The sequence below is a fragment of the Ramularia collo-cygni genome (assembly GCF_900074925.1).
Source record: "Ramularia collo-cygni strain URUG2 genome assembly, contig: RCC_scaffold15, whole genome shotgun sequence".
NCBI classification, from domain to species: Eukaryota; Fungi; Ascomycota; class Dothideomycetes; order Mycosphaerellales; family Mycosphaerellaceae; genus Ramularia; species Ramularia collo-cygni.
In genome coordinates, this window is record NW_019716269.1 from 35326 (window position 1) to 49428 (window position 14103).

The 14103-nt window shown below is 52.8% G+C and overlaps 6 protein-coding genes; 4 read left to right on the forward strand and 2 right to left on the reverse strand.

Annotated features, from left to right (window-relative positions):
* Positions 1–94: 94 nt before the first annotated feature.
* RCC_08659 (uncharacterized protein) lies at positions 95–823 on the reverse strand (the record flags this gene model as incomplete). Its single annotated transcript, XM_023773907.1, has 1 exon — positions 95–823. One exon carries the CDS (start codon positions 821–823, stop codon positions 95–97), a length of 729 nt encoding a protein of 242 aa, XP_023629675.1.
* A 1678-nt stretch (positions 824–2501) lies between these two features.
* Positions 2502–4263, forward strand: RCC_08660 (related to nicotinamide mononucleotide permease; the record flags this gene model as incomplete). XM_023773908.1 has 4 exons in its annotated part: positions 2502–3332; positions 3380–3576; positions 3629–3841; positions 3897–4263. The coding sequence occupies 4 exons, from the start codon at positions 2502–2504 to the stop codon at positions 4261–4263; spliced, it is 1608 nt and encodes a 535-aa protein (XP_023629676.1).
* A 332-nt stretch (positions 4264–4595) lies between these two features.
* On the reverse strand, positions 4596–6978 carry RCC_08661 (uncharacterized protein; the record flags this gene model as incomplete). XM_023773909.1 has 3 exons in its annotated part: positions 4596–5354; positions 5410–6101; positions 6162–6978. The coding sequence occupies 3 exons, from the start codon at positions 6976–6978 to the stop codon at positions 4596–4598; spliced, it is 2268 nt and encodes a 755-aa protein (XP_023629677.1).
* A 395-nt stretch (positions 6979–7373) lies between these two features.
* Positions 7374–9376, forward strand: RCC_08662 (uncharacterized protein; the record flags this gene model as incomplete). XM_023773910.1 has 2 exons in its annotated part: positions 7374–8883; positions 8937–9376. The coding sequence occupies 2 exons, from the start codon at positions 7374–7376 to the stop codon at positions 9374–9376; spliced, it is 1950 nt and encodes a 649-aa protein (XP_023629678.1).
* Positions 9377–10077: 701 nt separating this feature from the next.
* On the forward strand, positions 10078–11905 carry RCC_08663 (related to serine peptidase; the record flags this gene model as incomplete). XM_023773911.1 has 2 exons in its annotated part: positions 10078–10408; positions 10611–11905. The coding sequence occupies 2 exons, from the start codon at positions 10078–10080 to the stop codon at positions 11903–11905; spliced, it is 1626 nt and encodes a 541-aa protein (XP_023629679.1).
* A 1378-nt stretch (positions 11906–13283) lies between these two features.
* Positions 13284–13637, forward strand: RCC_08664 (uncharacterized protein; the record flags this gene model as incomplete). The annotated part of the gene is made up of 1 exon (XM_023773912.1): positions 13284–13637. One exon carries the CDS (start codon positions 13284–13286, stop codon positions 13635–13637), a length of 354 nt encoding a protein of 117 aa, XP_023629680.1.
* Between the last annotated feature and the right edge of the window lie 466 nt (positions 13638–14103).

A 14103-nucleotide genomic window follows, 5' to 3' on the forward strand; every position in this document is an offset into this window, starting at 1 on the left:
AGATCGAGGTAAACGACCAGAATACTTTCCCTTGGCGAGCCGTGACAATCCAATACACTAAGCCCTAGCCCATGCAGCTCGCCGTTCGGCAGTTTCAGAGCGATTTACTTTCACCTTCATCTTTAATGAATGCCTCCTCGAAAAACGTTTCCTCTGCTTTCACCTCATCGACCTCGGCAGACATGTCCCTCTTGATATCATCATCTTTGGCATCGTGCTCTTCCTCCTTCTTGGTGGCAGTCTCCCTGAACGTTCTGAAAAGTGGAGGATGCTTGTCACTAGGAGGCCGTTGATCTTTCGTCCTGGTAGGCATAACACGCTCCGATAGTTGTTCGAAATATGCAGCTTCGTGATCTTCGACTTTGGCATTGTGATCTTCTCCCTTCTCTGTGGCGGTCTCTCTGAACATTCTGAAAGGTAGAAGATGCTTGTCACTGGCAGGCCGTTGAGCGTTCGTCCTGATAGGCATGATACGCTCCGATTGTTGGTTGAGATATGCAGCTTGGCGATACTCATCTTCAGCATCGTGACCCTCCTCCTTCTCCATGCTGGTCTCCCTGAACATTCTGAAAAGTGGAACATGCTTGTCACTGGTAAGCGGTCCATCTTTCGTTCCAACAGGTATGGCGAGCCTGGGTTGTTGTCTGAGAGACGCAACTTCATGGTCTTCAATGGCCTGCGTGAGTCTGGCGAGTTGAATTTCCTGTAGCTTTTCTTCAGCTTCGAGAGTCTCAACTTCACGTCTGATTGAGTCCTTCTGATCAAGTAGAGTCTTCATTTCCTCGTAGAACTGCTCCGACATCCTGCGTCTTCTGGGTGGCATAACGAGACGTGATCGCTGGCTTGTATGATACCTGCGGTCATAACGGTAACGACTTCAGGTCTACAAGTATGCGGGGGGTTTGCTGAGCAATCTTGTCCAAACAAAGGGCGTGTGGCAGAAGCAGCGAGAAAGTAGAAGCAGGAGGCTTCAGAATTCGCATGATTAAAGACCATAGCAAAACTCCACCGGGGATTACTTGCTGTCGCAATCGATTGGGAAAGCGGCAATTTCATACGAACCAGTCCACTCTTCCTTCGACTTCAGGAGCTCTCGTTCCGGCTCACTTGTGCTTGCCGGTGTATGGATCAGGGGATGCCAGTAGCCTAGCGTAAGCTCGGGTATATATATAGAGATGCCCTCGCAGTTTTGAAAGGCCGCTCTATGGTAGACGTTGGAGTCTCTACGTAGACGGACGGGGTGCCGCTATGGGAAAAAGCATAGTAAAAGCATCAGCAACAGCCGTAAAGCTGGGATATCAATGAGAAACACTTACGCCTAGTGTTGTAAAGAAGACATGCTTCCTGGTTGCTGAGGAGGCCTCCGTGGCGGTAGAATGCATTGTCAGAATGACCTACGATACCCGGGACCGATGCTGTTCCTATTCTTGCCTTGTGTGGGTGGAACGCCATCTCGATTCTTGCAATGTCCCCGGAACTCGGTGTCTGTTCGCAGCGCGAAAGGCCTGCTGGGCTGTCTCAGGGGCACTTGCGAGTTTGAGACCAGACAATGGCAATCAATCTTCAGCTGTTGGAACATGCACGCAAGCATTGCAACCTCGAAACAAGAGAGTCCTACATGCCAACACATCTGCGTTGCTCGATGAAGCCGTGCGTCGTGCCAGAACTCGCAAGCATCGAGTATCTATCTCTTGTAGTAGCGGATGAAAGTCCATCAAGTATTTTGTTGCTGCTGACGTCAACAGGATTTGCAGGAACAACCTGAAGATCCTCAACGTGACGGGATTGCTGACTGTCCGCGGACTGAACTCCGGTCAACACATCCATGCTGGAGATTTCCACCCCAGCCCAAACAAAGACTTCACCATAACGAATGTGGTTTCACGGCCATGCCTTCATCGCGACATCGTACCGCACATCATTCTGTCCAAGGCCTGGACTCGTTTGAAAATGAAGAAGATCTGATGAACATGTTTGCTCGGTCGGTATCCGCGACATGGACCGTAGGACTCCCCAGGATTCCCATACATTCACTTCTTGGCGAATAGATGGCGTGCTCAGTCCCCAATATCGCACCATGCCAGCCAAGCACTTGGAACGACTTGCACATCCCTACTCGATCGCAGACCGACCTCACTACCAAGATGGCCAAGGGCGCACAACACGCCTTCCATCGGCAAACTATTGCGTCTTCGACTTGGTTTCCGTCAACGATCCCAATATCCTGCGCTCTTCCACGAGCCAGAACATCGTGGAGGCTTGATTTCGTTATCGCCGGCCAGTGACCAGGCTGTACAGTCCCTTGTCAATGCTCGAGTTAGGGCGCTGCCCCGAACTACAAAGCCTTCTTTGATCCAGATGTCGCCTTTGCAGAGAAGATTCGCAAATAACACGCACGCCATGCAGCTTGCCAAGGCATCTGTTCGTACATGTAGTTGCTCTGCTGCCTCGACGTTGGTTTCTGTTTCTCCTTTTGGTCATTACTCAACGTCTCCGAAGTTATGTCTGACCTCGACGTGAAGTCTGCTGGAGACTATGTCTACAGCAATGGCAGTGAGGATGGAACTGACTCGCGAAGAGACTGGACTCCGGAAGAAGAGAGGAAAGCAAAGCGGAAGTTGGACTTGATCATCATGCCCTTGTTGACTCTCGGCTTCTTCTGCTTGCAACTGGACCGCGGCAACATCGCAAACGCACTTACGGATGGCTTCCTCGACGACATTGGAATCACCCAGAATGAGTTCAACGTTGGCCAGCAAATGCTCTCTCTGGGTATCGTGCTTTTCGAAATCCCTTCTAATATGATTCTGTACCGGGTCGGTCCAGGAAAATGGCTCACCCTACAACTATTCCTCTTCGKCACGGTGAGCACATTCCAAGCTTGGATGAACAACTACGGTTCCTTTATCGCCACCCGCCTCCTTCTCGGTATCACAGAGTCTGGCTTCATTCCTGGGGGTCTCTGGACGCTTTCGACATGGTACACCCGCAAAGAGACTGCCAAGCGCGTGATGATCTTCTACTTTGGCAACCAGTTTGGACAAGCATCTGCAAAACTCCTCGCCTATGGTATCTTGCACATGCGTGGTGTCGCTGGGCAGTCTGGGTGGTTCTGGCTATTTGTCCTCATGGGAGGCTTCACCATCTTCTGCGGCTTCATCCTAGGTTTCCTCCTTCCCGACTCCTTCAAGAAACCTCGCAGTGCCTTTCTGCCGTGGATCCACATTTTCACGGAGCGCGAAGTGCACATTCTGCAAGGCCGTGTGCTTCTCGATGACCCTGCAAAGGGTAGAAAGAAGAAGCGAATCGGCCTTCCTGCTTTCAAGAAAGCTGTACGTTGGACATTTGACACTTTTGCGCAGCACACTGACGTATGTAGTTCTCCAACTGGAGGGTCTGGATCCATGTTCTCATCACGCTCTGCAACAATGGACCTCAGCGTGGCTTCGACACCTATGCTCCATCGCTTGTCAGAGGCTTTGGATTCGCTGATCTTTCCGCCAACGCCCTTGCATCCGTGGGCCTCTTCGCCCAGATACCGGTCTCTTTTTTCTTCAGCTTCGTCTCCGATCGCTTGTGAGTATTCAAGMAAATGACACAGACGGCGGGATACTGACCTCTTTCTTAGCAATCGACGAGGCGAGACTGTCATCTTGACACTTAGTCTGGCGACATTGGCGTACATTTTCAACCGCATATTCACTGAGATTAGCAATCAAGGCCTTCGTTACTTTGGCGTGGTCTTCACGCAAACATTTGGGACCTTTGCCCACCCTCTGAATATTGCATGGCTCTCCCTCACCTGCACAGATTCCGAGGAGCGTGCGCTCGCAATGGCCATGTAGGTTGATTACGTTTTCTTATCATGCTCGAACAAAACACTGATGCACTCTCAGGGTCATCATGGGAGCCAACACGGCCGGTATCTACGGCGCGCAGATTTTCCGATCTGATGATTCTCCTCGCTACCGAAGGGCATTCGTTATCGGCATGTCAGTACTGGCTTTGGGCACCTTTGCCGCAACAATACGGAAGATAGATGAGGTTCTGCCCTCGATCCTGAAAAGTCTGAGTGGTGTACTACCATCCTCAATCGCAAACAAACTTGATGCGGTCGTACTTCGAAGAGAGCAGGCCATCCAGGCTGGTGAAGCTGAAAGCACGAGCGAAAATGAGGACCTGAAGGCTGCGGCTGTACCACCCGCTGATGGACTAATTGCGCCTGTGCCAGCCTCTTTGGGAAATGGTGGGACGAAGATATGATGTGCAGGCAAGAGTACGCCACAGAACTAAACTCTATAACGAGGGAACATGGAACTTGATCGACTCGGAGAGTAGAGATGTGAGACATCGTTTTATCATTCTGCTGTGCCTTGAGTCACTTGCCCAATCTTTCTTCTACCAATCCGTTCCTCCGACAGTCTCTGTGCCGCAAACAATGCACCTTCACAGGTGGCAACTTTCGCAAGTCATTCGTTGTTTCTTCTCAGGTCGCGCAGGCCTTTACTGCCCCAATCCATCATGTCCTCGAACGAATGCGAACTTGCCGCTTCCTCCTTGGTCGGTTAGAGGACCACTTCGTTTATCTGCTMCAATCAACGTTTACGTGTCCGCTTGGTGGTAGGGCGATATTCGTCCGCATCGTCATCTTCGATCGACTGCAACACACTGTCTCGTCGCTCCGTGTTCGCGGCGGTGGCCTCGTCCACACCCTCCTCGCGCTGCAACTGCGGCCAGTGCTTTTCACTCAGCAAGCTAGTCGATGTGACATGTATCATATCCTTCTGTGGGGGATCACGGAAGATCCACACCCGCTCTCTTCCCTTCGCGCTATTAGATAGCGCCTGCTTGTCACGCTGGGACACGACCTCTCCGTTGTCTTTGTAGATCTCCACATACACGTCGCAACCAGGTCGTGGTCTCTCCAATTTAACCGAGACGGTCATGCCATTCAGCATCGTTGTGACTTTGAGGAAAAGTTGATGCTCTGGCGATTCGTCCTGCTCCACTTGAAGACCTGATCGACCTTGTGACTTCTCCATCATAGCTTTCGTCCGTATTGACGACCTCGCCACGCCTTTTGTGGGTGGTTTGGATGCTACTTGAGCTTGGCTCGAGTCGTACTCAACTTCCTTCAACGGCATCTCCATCACATCTTCCACAGAGAAAGAGGCTTTAATGGTGTCATAAACCTTGAGGTCTGTGCGGAGGTGGCCGTCTGGGCGGGTAGGTGCATGCTCCAGCACCTTCGCCGAGGTGAAGAAGATCTCTTTCTCATAGTCGAAGGCAGCTTCTTGCACGTCGCGCGTTAACCAGCGAACATACGATCCAGAGCTGTTGATCATCAGTTTACCCTAGAAGAGATTAGCAGACATCCCGGGACGCAGCGACTCGTACGTCAAGACCTACCCGTGGGAGGATCTCCACATAACGGCCCTCCACCCATTCTCTCTCTTCATTTTCTGGATCGTCGGGGTCGGGAATGGTGCCCCTCGAGTCAGTGTCCATGTCCGGATGTTGTTCTGGGTCGTAGGTCTCGTCTTGCGACATTCCCAAGGCATAAGGAAAGGGACGCTTTGGAGCATTGGCATCAAAACGGGCGGGTGCGCCGTTGACGACAGCCAGGTCGGCATTCCGATAGGGTCCTCCTCCAGGTGTAATGACAGTCAGACCGAGAGGCTCAAAGTGCTTCCTCAAGACCTCGATCAGGTATGTATTCAGCGAGAATCCTCCAGTCATCGTCAGGATTCTTGAAGTAGGAGACGAGATCCGCTCAATTGCAGGAATCATATCGCTCGCTAGGTCATCAATCCATCCTGAGACCTGGTCGTCAGTGATCTCATAGGAAAATGCCGGAATCTGACCACACTTCTGGTAGTAGTCGCCAGTCTCTATGCCTCTGACCTCCATTGCTCGTGTTCCTTCTTCCTGGAAGCCGAGCTTGAATGACTCAAAGTGTTTGTTCAAGTCGTAGTCCAGGGCATCTTCCGTTACTCCAAGCTCGGCCAAGGCTGTTGGCAAGTCTTTAAACGTGGCGATGAGATCTTCCTTGATGTAATCAAGCAGTTTGAAGTTGACCATCTCGGACCCGAGCGGCAAACCTAATGTGTATATGTTAGCTGCTACTTCTCCGCGTGCTCGAGCGAGGAATCGAGACTTACTAGCCATTCTGCCAGTGCTCTTCATTCCCATCCGAGCACCCTTGGCAGCCGATCCGGACAGAGTGAACGAGGAAATGTTGCAAGTCCAGCCACCTATATCACATACAACCAACCCTGTACCAACAGCAAAGGTCTCATCTGATATCCTCGGGTCAAGCATCTCGTGACAGAACCTGAAAGCGTGCCAGGCACCAGCAGCCTCCGCTTCTGGGATGAGGGTGGTTTCTGGGAAGCCCGCACGCTTTAGCAACTTTGAGAGATTGTGCAGCTTGTCCAACTCAGCGATCTCTGGAGCGGCGAAGAAGACATGGACTGGCATCTTGTTGAGTTGTTGAGCGGACCGATTGTTGCGCAGTGAAGCAAACTCCTTCGAAACCGCGGCAGAGATGGCGGGCCGGAGGGCGATGAGATGACGGACGAACAAATCTTCTGCGGTTTTCTCCGGCACATCCAGACGCTTCAGGCCGTCTTCGATACTCCTTCTTACAACCACCGACTCCTCGCTGGTGCCGAGGATAGCTAGCTTCAGTCGCTCGAACACGGCCACGACCTTGCTGGTGTTCTGCTTGCTGTGTTGACGGAGTTTACTCAACTCGTATCCCCAGACAAATTCGAGGGCACCGTTGCGTGAAACATAGCCTACGAGCTGTGGCGACTCCGTGCCCGGCTGATCTTGGAGACGCAGTATGGATGTCCTACCGGGAKCTGGCTGCTGGCGAGCGTGCCTGATCTGAGCTCCTACTGGAAGGGTCTTGGTGCCGTAGTCGATGATGTAGAGAGCCTCTGGCGCGCCGCGTGCTGCGGCGTTGCCTTCCATGGCTGCTGTTCCGCCGTCAGTCTACTTGCTAAATGATGCGCAGTCATTGGTGGTGCGAGGAACAAGTTTGGCAACGGATGGTGGCTAAGATGGACAGGAAAAAGCTGCTAGAGCAACTCACCGCTCGAGAAAGTGAGGCAGGCTCAGTTGGTCGCAGGTGATGCAACTTCGCCGCTCAATTTCCTGCCGCCGATTCGGACGTTCTGTACTGTTCTGGCGATGGTTGGACTGCTCCGAAGAAAAGCTCGTCGTGTTGTTTTGGTCGCCTTCACTGTTGTTGTGATCTCCTCCTCGCGCGCGTGCATCATCATTTTCTGCTAGCGGCACGACCAAACAGCTCCTCGACAGCTTCCTGCACGACTTCTGCCGCAACATCATCTTCACCTTCCGTCAAGATGGCGCGAGTAAAGCGGAGACGCAGCACAGAGGATGCTGCCTCTCTCCCATTCTCTTCCCCCGGCAGCGAGAGCGGAAATGGCAACGGATCCAGCTCGCCATTCGGCTCCCCATCAAAACAAGTAGCCAAAAAAAGCAAGCAGCCACGCATCCAAGCTCAACGGACAGCGCCGAAGAGTCTGCATGGCAAACCCAGGACAGCCGCCTCCGGTTCGGGCAAACGTCCGCTACAAGAACCATCAGACAGTCTGGCGTACAACAGAGATGTTGTGAATCAGAAATGTCGTATCATCGACTTCATCCACACCAACTACACGCAGAAAGGCGTAGAGCCTCCCTTACCGATGGAATTGGCGCGAGAAATGCACGGAAAGCTTGCCGGCCTGCAGATCAAGGACAAAGTGTCTCAAAGAATCAAACAGAGAACCATTGCACAAGTCCGCAATCTTATGCATGGTATGCTCTCTAGAGATTATGAGAGCGGAACAACTGTGTCCGACTTCTTGCGCAATCCTATCAGCCGAATAGCAAAATCACGGCCACTGTGGGAGGAGTATCGCATCTTCGCTGGTCAGGTGTCAGACAATGCCGACCGTCGGGAAGTGGCCATCGAGGGGGATCAGGAACTCTCAGACGACTCATCCACTACACTTGAGCAACAACAGAGTAGTGAGGGCTTGGAGACGATGGCCTCCTCAAAGACGCCATTACTTCTCGTCAACCGCGACAGTGCAGATCACAAACGGTCCGACGGTGGTTCAGTTGCTGTAGGTGAGCGACACGAGCGTGAATCAGGCGCAGAGTATCCTTTTCAGCGGCACCAATCGCACGCAAGGACGATTGGACTGACCGAAGTTATTGCCGATTCACAGCCCAGCTCATGGTCGTTTGAATCTACCTCCAATCACAACTCATCAGTGTATCATCAGTCCCAAAATGAGCCTGGCCTTGGACGAGCACGGCAGCCACAGATTCCAGATGTGGAGACACCGCAGCGCGATGGCCAACGGACCGGCGATGGTGTTGCGTCGTCTCCTTCCGAGCCAGCGGCAGAACTTCTCGTACAGCAAGGCAGGATCATGATAGAAGAGCCAGCTAGGCCATCTCTTCGGATCAGAACTCCCGATGACTTCTTGCCGGATGGGACACGCTACACGCTGAATACCGGACCACTCTCTGGCGATCTTCTGAAAATGTTTTCTCAAGCCAAAAGCCGAATTCATCAGGCATTGGCAGCCCGCGAGGTTTTAAAGCAGCCGGCGAAGTTCCTCTTGGTACCACCTCTCGGCGTGCAACAGCYCTACCTGATGATCACAGGAGTTGACAAGACAAAGGTTGTGAAAAGCGCTATTGTTGCTGTGGCTTCTGCAGAGACCTTGGCACTCTCACTCTTCAGTGCCTTCCTAGTTCGGGTAGTTTGGGAGAAGCCGGGAGTGGAGACCTTCAACGACTTCAAGGCCAAGGAATGGGAGGCGGCAACTGAAATCGACGAAGTGCTCCAAGAGCACCGTAAGTATTCTCGATCGTGCAGTGTAGGTGGGATCCACGCTGACTTTAGACAGGGACCGATCGTGACACTGTCCTAAGAAAGGCATATCTGCGCCGTCTCGTCAAAGGTGACTGGACCCAGCTGATGCTCAGACCAATCGCCGACCAGCTATCGGAAGACTTCGCAGTTCGTTTAGAGCAGCACCTGGGTGTTACACACGGCATCGACGGCCAGACTTACGGTCCATCGATGTATGCCCTGGCAGGGCGCTTCTCCGGCATTATACTTGATGCCTTAGTGTTCAAGTGCGAGATCTCCACGGCTCGCGAGACGACTGCTTTTCTATGGTACACCGGAGGCGATGAGATCGACTCAATGTCCATGGAAACAAACCAGGAGGAACACGAGCGTGTACTGTTGACGGAGTTCCCGGGATTCGCAATAGATGAGGGTGGTCTGGACGCCGACCTTGAGGTCATTTCGCGGGCTCAGATCGTATCCAGGAGAAATTGAACAACCAGAGTTCGCAGGTATTGTAGGAAGAAGGCATAATGGCGGAGGAGTTCAGGAAATCATGGTTCGGTGACGAGGAGGCCGATGTTCATGATGAGGACATAATAAGCCTTCAGTCGCGGCACACCGCCATGTCTTGCCCGAGAGAAGCAGCGTGCCAACCTTAGGGTCGGTGTCTTAGCCATCTATCTGCTTGTGCGATTCGCCAGCTTATCTGCGCGGGGACACAAGCTCCGGGTAGGTTGATACGATATAGCCCACGACTATGATTTTCGTGGCACCACCAATAGTCGTAAGCGATGAGCAATCAGGGTAATCTTTCTGTTTCTATCTGTACCCGATAGCGCTGCTGCAGTGTGGTCGTACATCAGACGTTGTGGTTGGCGAGAAGGCAGAGAGGATGCAGCGGGACTTGGAAGTTGGAACTTTGCGCGGACCCACCAACGGCTATCACGAGCCGAGTGCGGAGCAGAGATCGACGCATACACCAATCGACTTTGGGAAGGCAATCATCGCTCTACAACCTATTAGGCAGGAGGTACCAATAACACGAGCAGAATGAAAGGCACGGTGGCATCGATAGTCACAAGCGTGGAAAAGATACGCAGAATCGGCGAGAATGTATATCTCTTCGATGCCTCCCACCCTTCATCTCAACCATATCGCCTTTCCAGTCATCTCAACCATATCAAGCATCTGAGATGCGGTCCATCTTTGCCGCGTTAGCGGGAGCAGCTCTGGCATACGCCCACGAAATTCACCATGAACAACAAGCGGGGAAATTCGACTGGAATGGAGGTTACCCCAATCGCGGCTGCAATAGCCAGCATTTGCCAGGCACAGCTCCAGTTGCGGGATCGCAGAATGCAACTTTCCAGCAGTTGATCGACCACAAGAATCCTGGTTTGGGGACGTTCTCGCAGTTTTATTTCTACGATACGACCTTCTGGAAAGGTCCTGGCTCGCCGGTGATCCTTTTCACGCCTGGTGAAGTCAACGCCACTCGCTATGCAAGCTACCTCACCACGAATCGTAAGTGGATCGAAATGAATGATCGAGGCTCGGTGAAATCGAAGGCCGCCGGCTGTTCCTGTGGTGAATCAACAACAACTTTCGCGAAGAGGTAGCATGAGCATAAAAGCTAGCAGCCTTGCGGCAAGTTGAACGTTGGTTGGAGTTGCAGCGGCAGAAAGCGGGAGAACCAGGAGTGCAGGAGTGCTGACATGACCACCAGGTACCACCGGAGTACTCGCGCAAGAAATCGGAGCTGCGACGATTGTGCTCGAGCACCGATACTGGGGAGTGTCGTCTCCATTCGCCGATCTCACCACAGAAAACCTTCAATACTTGACCCTAGAGAACTCGATCAAAGACCTGACTTACTTCGCAAACCATGTCAAACTTCCTTTCGCAAAGCACGGCAGCAGTAACGCCAAGGATGTCCCTTGGGTGACAATGGGCGGATCTTACTCCGGAGCACTGTCGGCATGGACTGCTAGCGTTGACCCAGGCACCCTGTGGGCATACCACTCTTCCAGCGCTCCAGTCCAGGCTGTTTCAGACTACTATGGATACTTTCTCCCCGTTCAGCAGGGCATGCCTCAGAACTGTAGCAAAGACGTCTCGTTGGTGATTGACCATATGGACGGCATACTCATGCATGGTTCCAACAAGGAAATCCACGATCTCAAGTCCATGTTCGGGCTCGAGGCTCTGGAACACAACGATGATTTCATGGCAGCGCTTGAAAACGGCCCGTGGCTGTGGCAGGGCAATCAGTTCTATCAGGACACCGGATTCTTCAAATGGTGTGATTACATTGAGAACTCCGTCAATGCCACGGGCAAGGCTGTCGCGGGTCCAAGTGGCGTCGGTTTGAAGAAAGCGCTCGCCGGGTATGCCAAGTGGTGGAAAGAAGTCCAGTTCCCAGGAATGTGTGCCGGTTATGGATACTGGACGGACGACCACGACATTGGGTGCCTCGACACTTACAACGCCAGCAACCCAATGTACACGGACACCAGCTTGAGCAACACCATCGACCGTCAGTGGGTGTTTATGACCTGCAATGAGCCGTTCGGATACTGGCAGGATGGTGCCCCGGAAGGTAGGCCTTCGATCGTCAGCAGACTTGTGACGGCAGAATACTGGACTCGCCAGTGCGGGCTATACTTTCCGCAGGGTCCACACGGAGAGAGCTTTGGCATCGCCCTTGGYAAGACTGAGGACCAGGTCAATGCGTACACCGGTGGCTGGAACATCGACAATACCACTCGTCTGATATATGTCAATGGCGATTCCGATCCGTGGAGGGAAGCATCGGTGTCCTCAGATCTGAGGCCCCAGGGGCCGTTGAAAAGCACCAAGCAGGTTCCAGTGGAGATCGTGCCAGGCGGGTTCCACACGAGTGACTTGATCACCATGAACGGCAAAGTTAATGCAGGCTGCAAGAAGGTCCAGGATGCCGTTGTAAAGCAGCTGGCATCGTGGGTAGCAGAGTTCCCCAAAAGACGTCACTGGAAGGCGTGAGCTTAATAGATTGAAATGCATGAATAATCTGAATGAGACGAAATGAAAGGATTACTCCCGATGTGGCAGTCCACGCGGAACAGGGTGTATGGCGTGTCGGCCGCGTCCACCGCGTTGCGGTCCGCTGGTCGCTGTCGAAGCAGTAACTTGACCAAGATGCGTGCAGCGCAATGCGTGTCTCGGGTTTGACCGTTCCACTTCGCTTGTACCGTTTAGGCCTCTCTTTCGCCCATCATCGTGAGACCAATCCTACCACCTAGCACGACCAGCTTTGGCCGTATGGCCCGCTGCCCGACATGATTGACTTGTTTGTTTGACCGGCCAGCAAGCATCCCGGCGGAGTAGCTTACTGATCACATGCTGCTGGTATAGTTCCGTCGCGCATGGTGTGGTGTACAGCTGCTCCGCCATAGCGCGTCTCTTCCCATCGGAAGCCTCTCTTTCGCTACACTCTCGCGAGAGCTGCTTCGCTGTCTGTTCACCAGCGCCGTGACGCTCGACAGGGCTCTCTTTGATGCACAGAGACGCTCTATTGAGAGCCCGGGACCTTCGAGTCCCTGCCTATCCTCGCAGCATGCCAGGCTTGCGTTCCCAATGCTCCGTATCGGTTCGCCGCGAAAGTGAGATTCTTGGGGAGAGGCTGGCTCTGCGGACGTGATGTGAAGGTCTTCCCAGAAAACCAAATACAAAATGCTTTTTGGTCAAGTCTATTAATTGTTGCGTTGCAAGTTGAGAAGGAGGTGTCTCGTCAGCGCTAGGATCTTGGCTCATGCGTCGCTACCCTAACCTCTAACCCCAACCCTAGACAGCACGGATTTTGTTGTGCAGCCAGCGAAGTGATATGTCAAGATCGGTAGTTGGCTACGGTCAAGTCTGTCGTCATTTGAGAATGGACAAAATGCCATAAGAATCGGCTCATGTACGGCATTGTCGGTCAGTGTAGTACACAAGTGCAGATACGCACATTCCAGGCCCTCTTGCATTCCTGACTGGTCCTTCCCGTCTCGACATTGACGGCTTGACTGGCTTTCATCTCGGTGAAGACTGATGTGGTTGGCGGGCGCTGTTCTTTTGACGACGGTCTACGACCCGCAGAAAGCACAAATCGCGAAGCCCCAGACGGAACGCAACGAGCCCAGTTTCTTCCTTGCAGTGTACGAGGTAGAGACATTTGTGATTGAGGGATTTCAAGCCACGTCCTATGACCTGGCAGTCTACATTGGTACCTGCAACTGAGGGACTTTACCATACCATGTGGCGTATTCTCCAATACAAGTACTTAGATGCTCAACTAGAAACCCTCCCACTTGATCATTCCCACCGTAAAAAGACACCCAGCCGGGAACGAACGACACGCATTCATCACCACTTGGAGACAATGGCCGAAAGCTCTCATACGGCGGCAGCTTTGAGACCACATTGGCAACAAATGTCAAATAGCAGCGGCAAAACATTCTACACCAACCATGCTACCAGAACCAACACCTGGCAGAGCCCTGAAGCAGAAACGGATGGAAGCGGTCTACCTGTAGCTTGGCAAGCGCTGGTGGACAGCGAGGGCAAGACTTACTACATCAACCATGCGTCGAAGATGAGCACTTTTGATAGACCCGAGAATCCAGTAGGCGAGCTTCCGGGAGGATGGGAGATCTTGCGTACAGCCGAAGGCGTTGCGTTCTTTGCCGACCATGACACCCACACCACAACGTGGAAAGATCCTAGGGCTCCGTAGACATGAGGGAAGTCAAGAATTCCAGCAATGGCTTTACTGCTCTCTCAGCCGAATTGTGGAACTCAACGATTCTTCCAAAAGATCTGTTGGTGAGATGTCCCGCGGAGACGTGACAGCCAAATGACACTGAATCTGTGCTTCCGGGTCGTCACATATCTTACCTCAGATTGCAAAAGAAAGCGCACGCTTGCACCTGCTCTGGGTGTGCATGCATGTGTACCTCCGCGACTCGCCAAAAGGTGTTCATTACTCGCTGACGCCTTAGGAAATTCACGAGACCCGGAGCGCCGATCCGCAACGTTGGGCACCGGCGTAGTTAAGAGGGCGACGTTAACGTTGATGCAGGCCGCAGCCATCCAGCGTAGAATAATGCCTTCAGGTGTAGGGCGTTCGGCTGCTGCACACTCTTTCCGATCGATTCCTGTGTTAGTAGCACCTCCGGCAGTCGTTCACTACTAGTAGTATA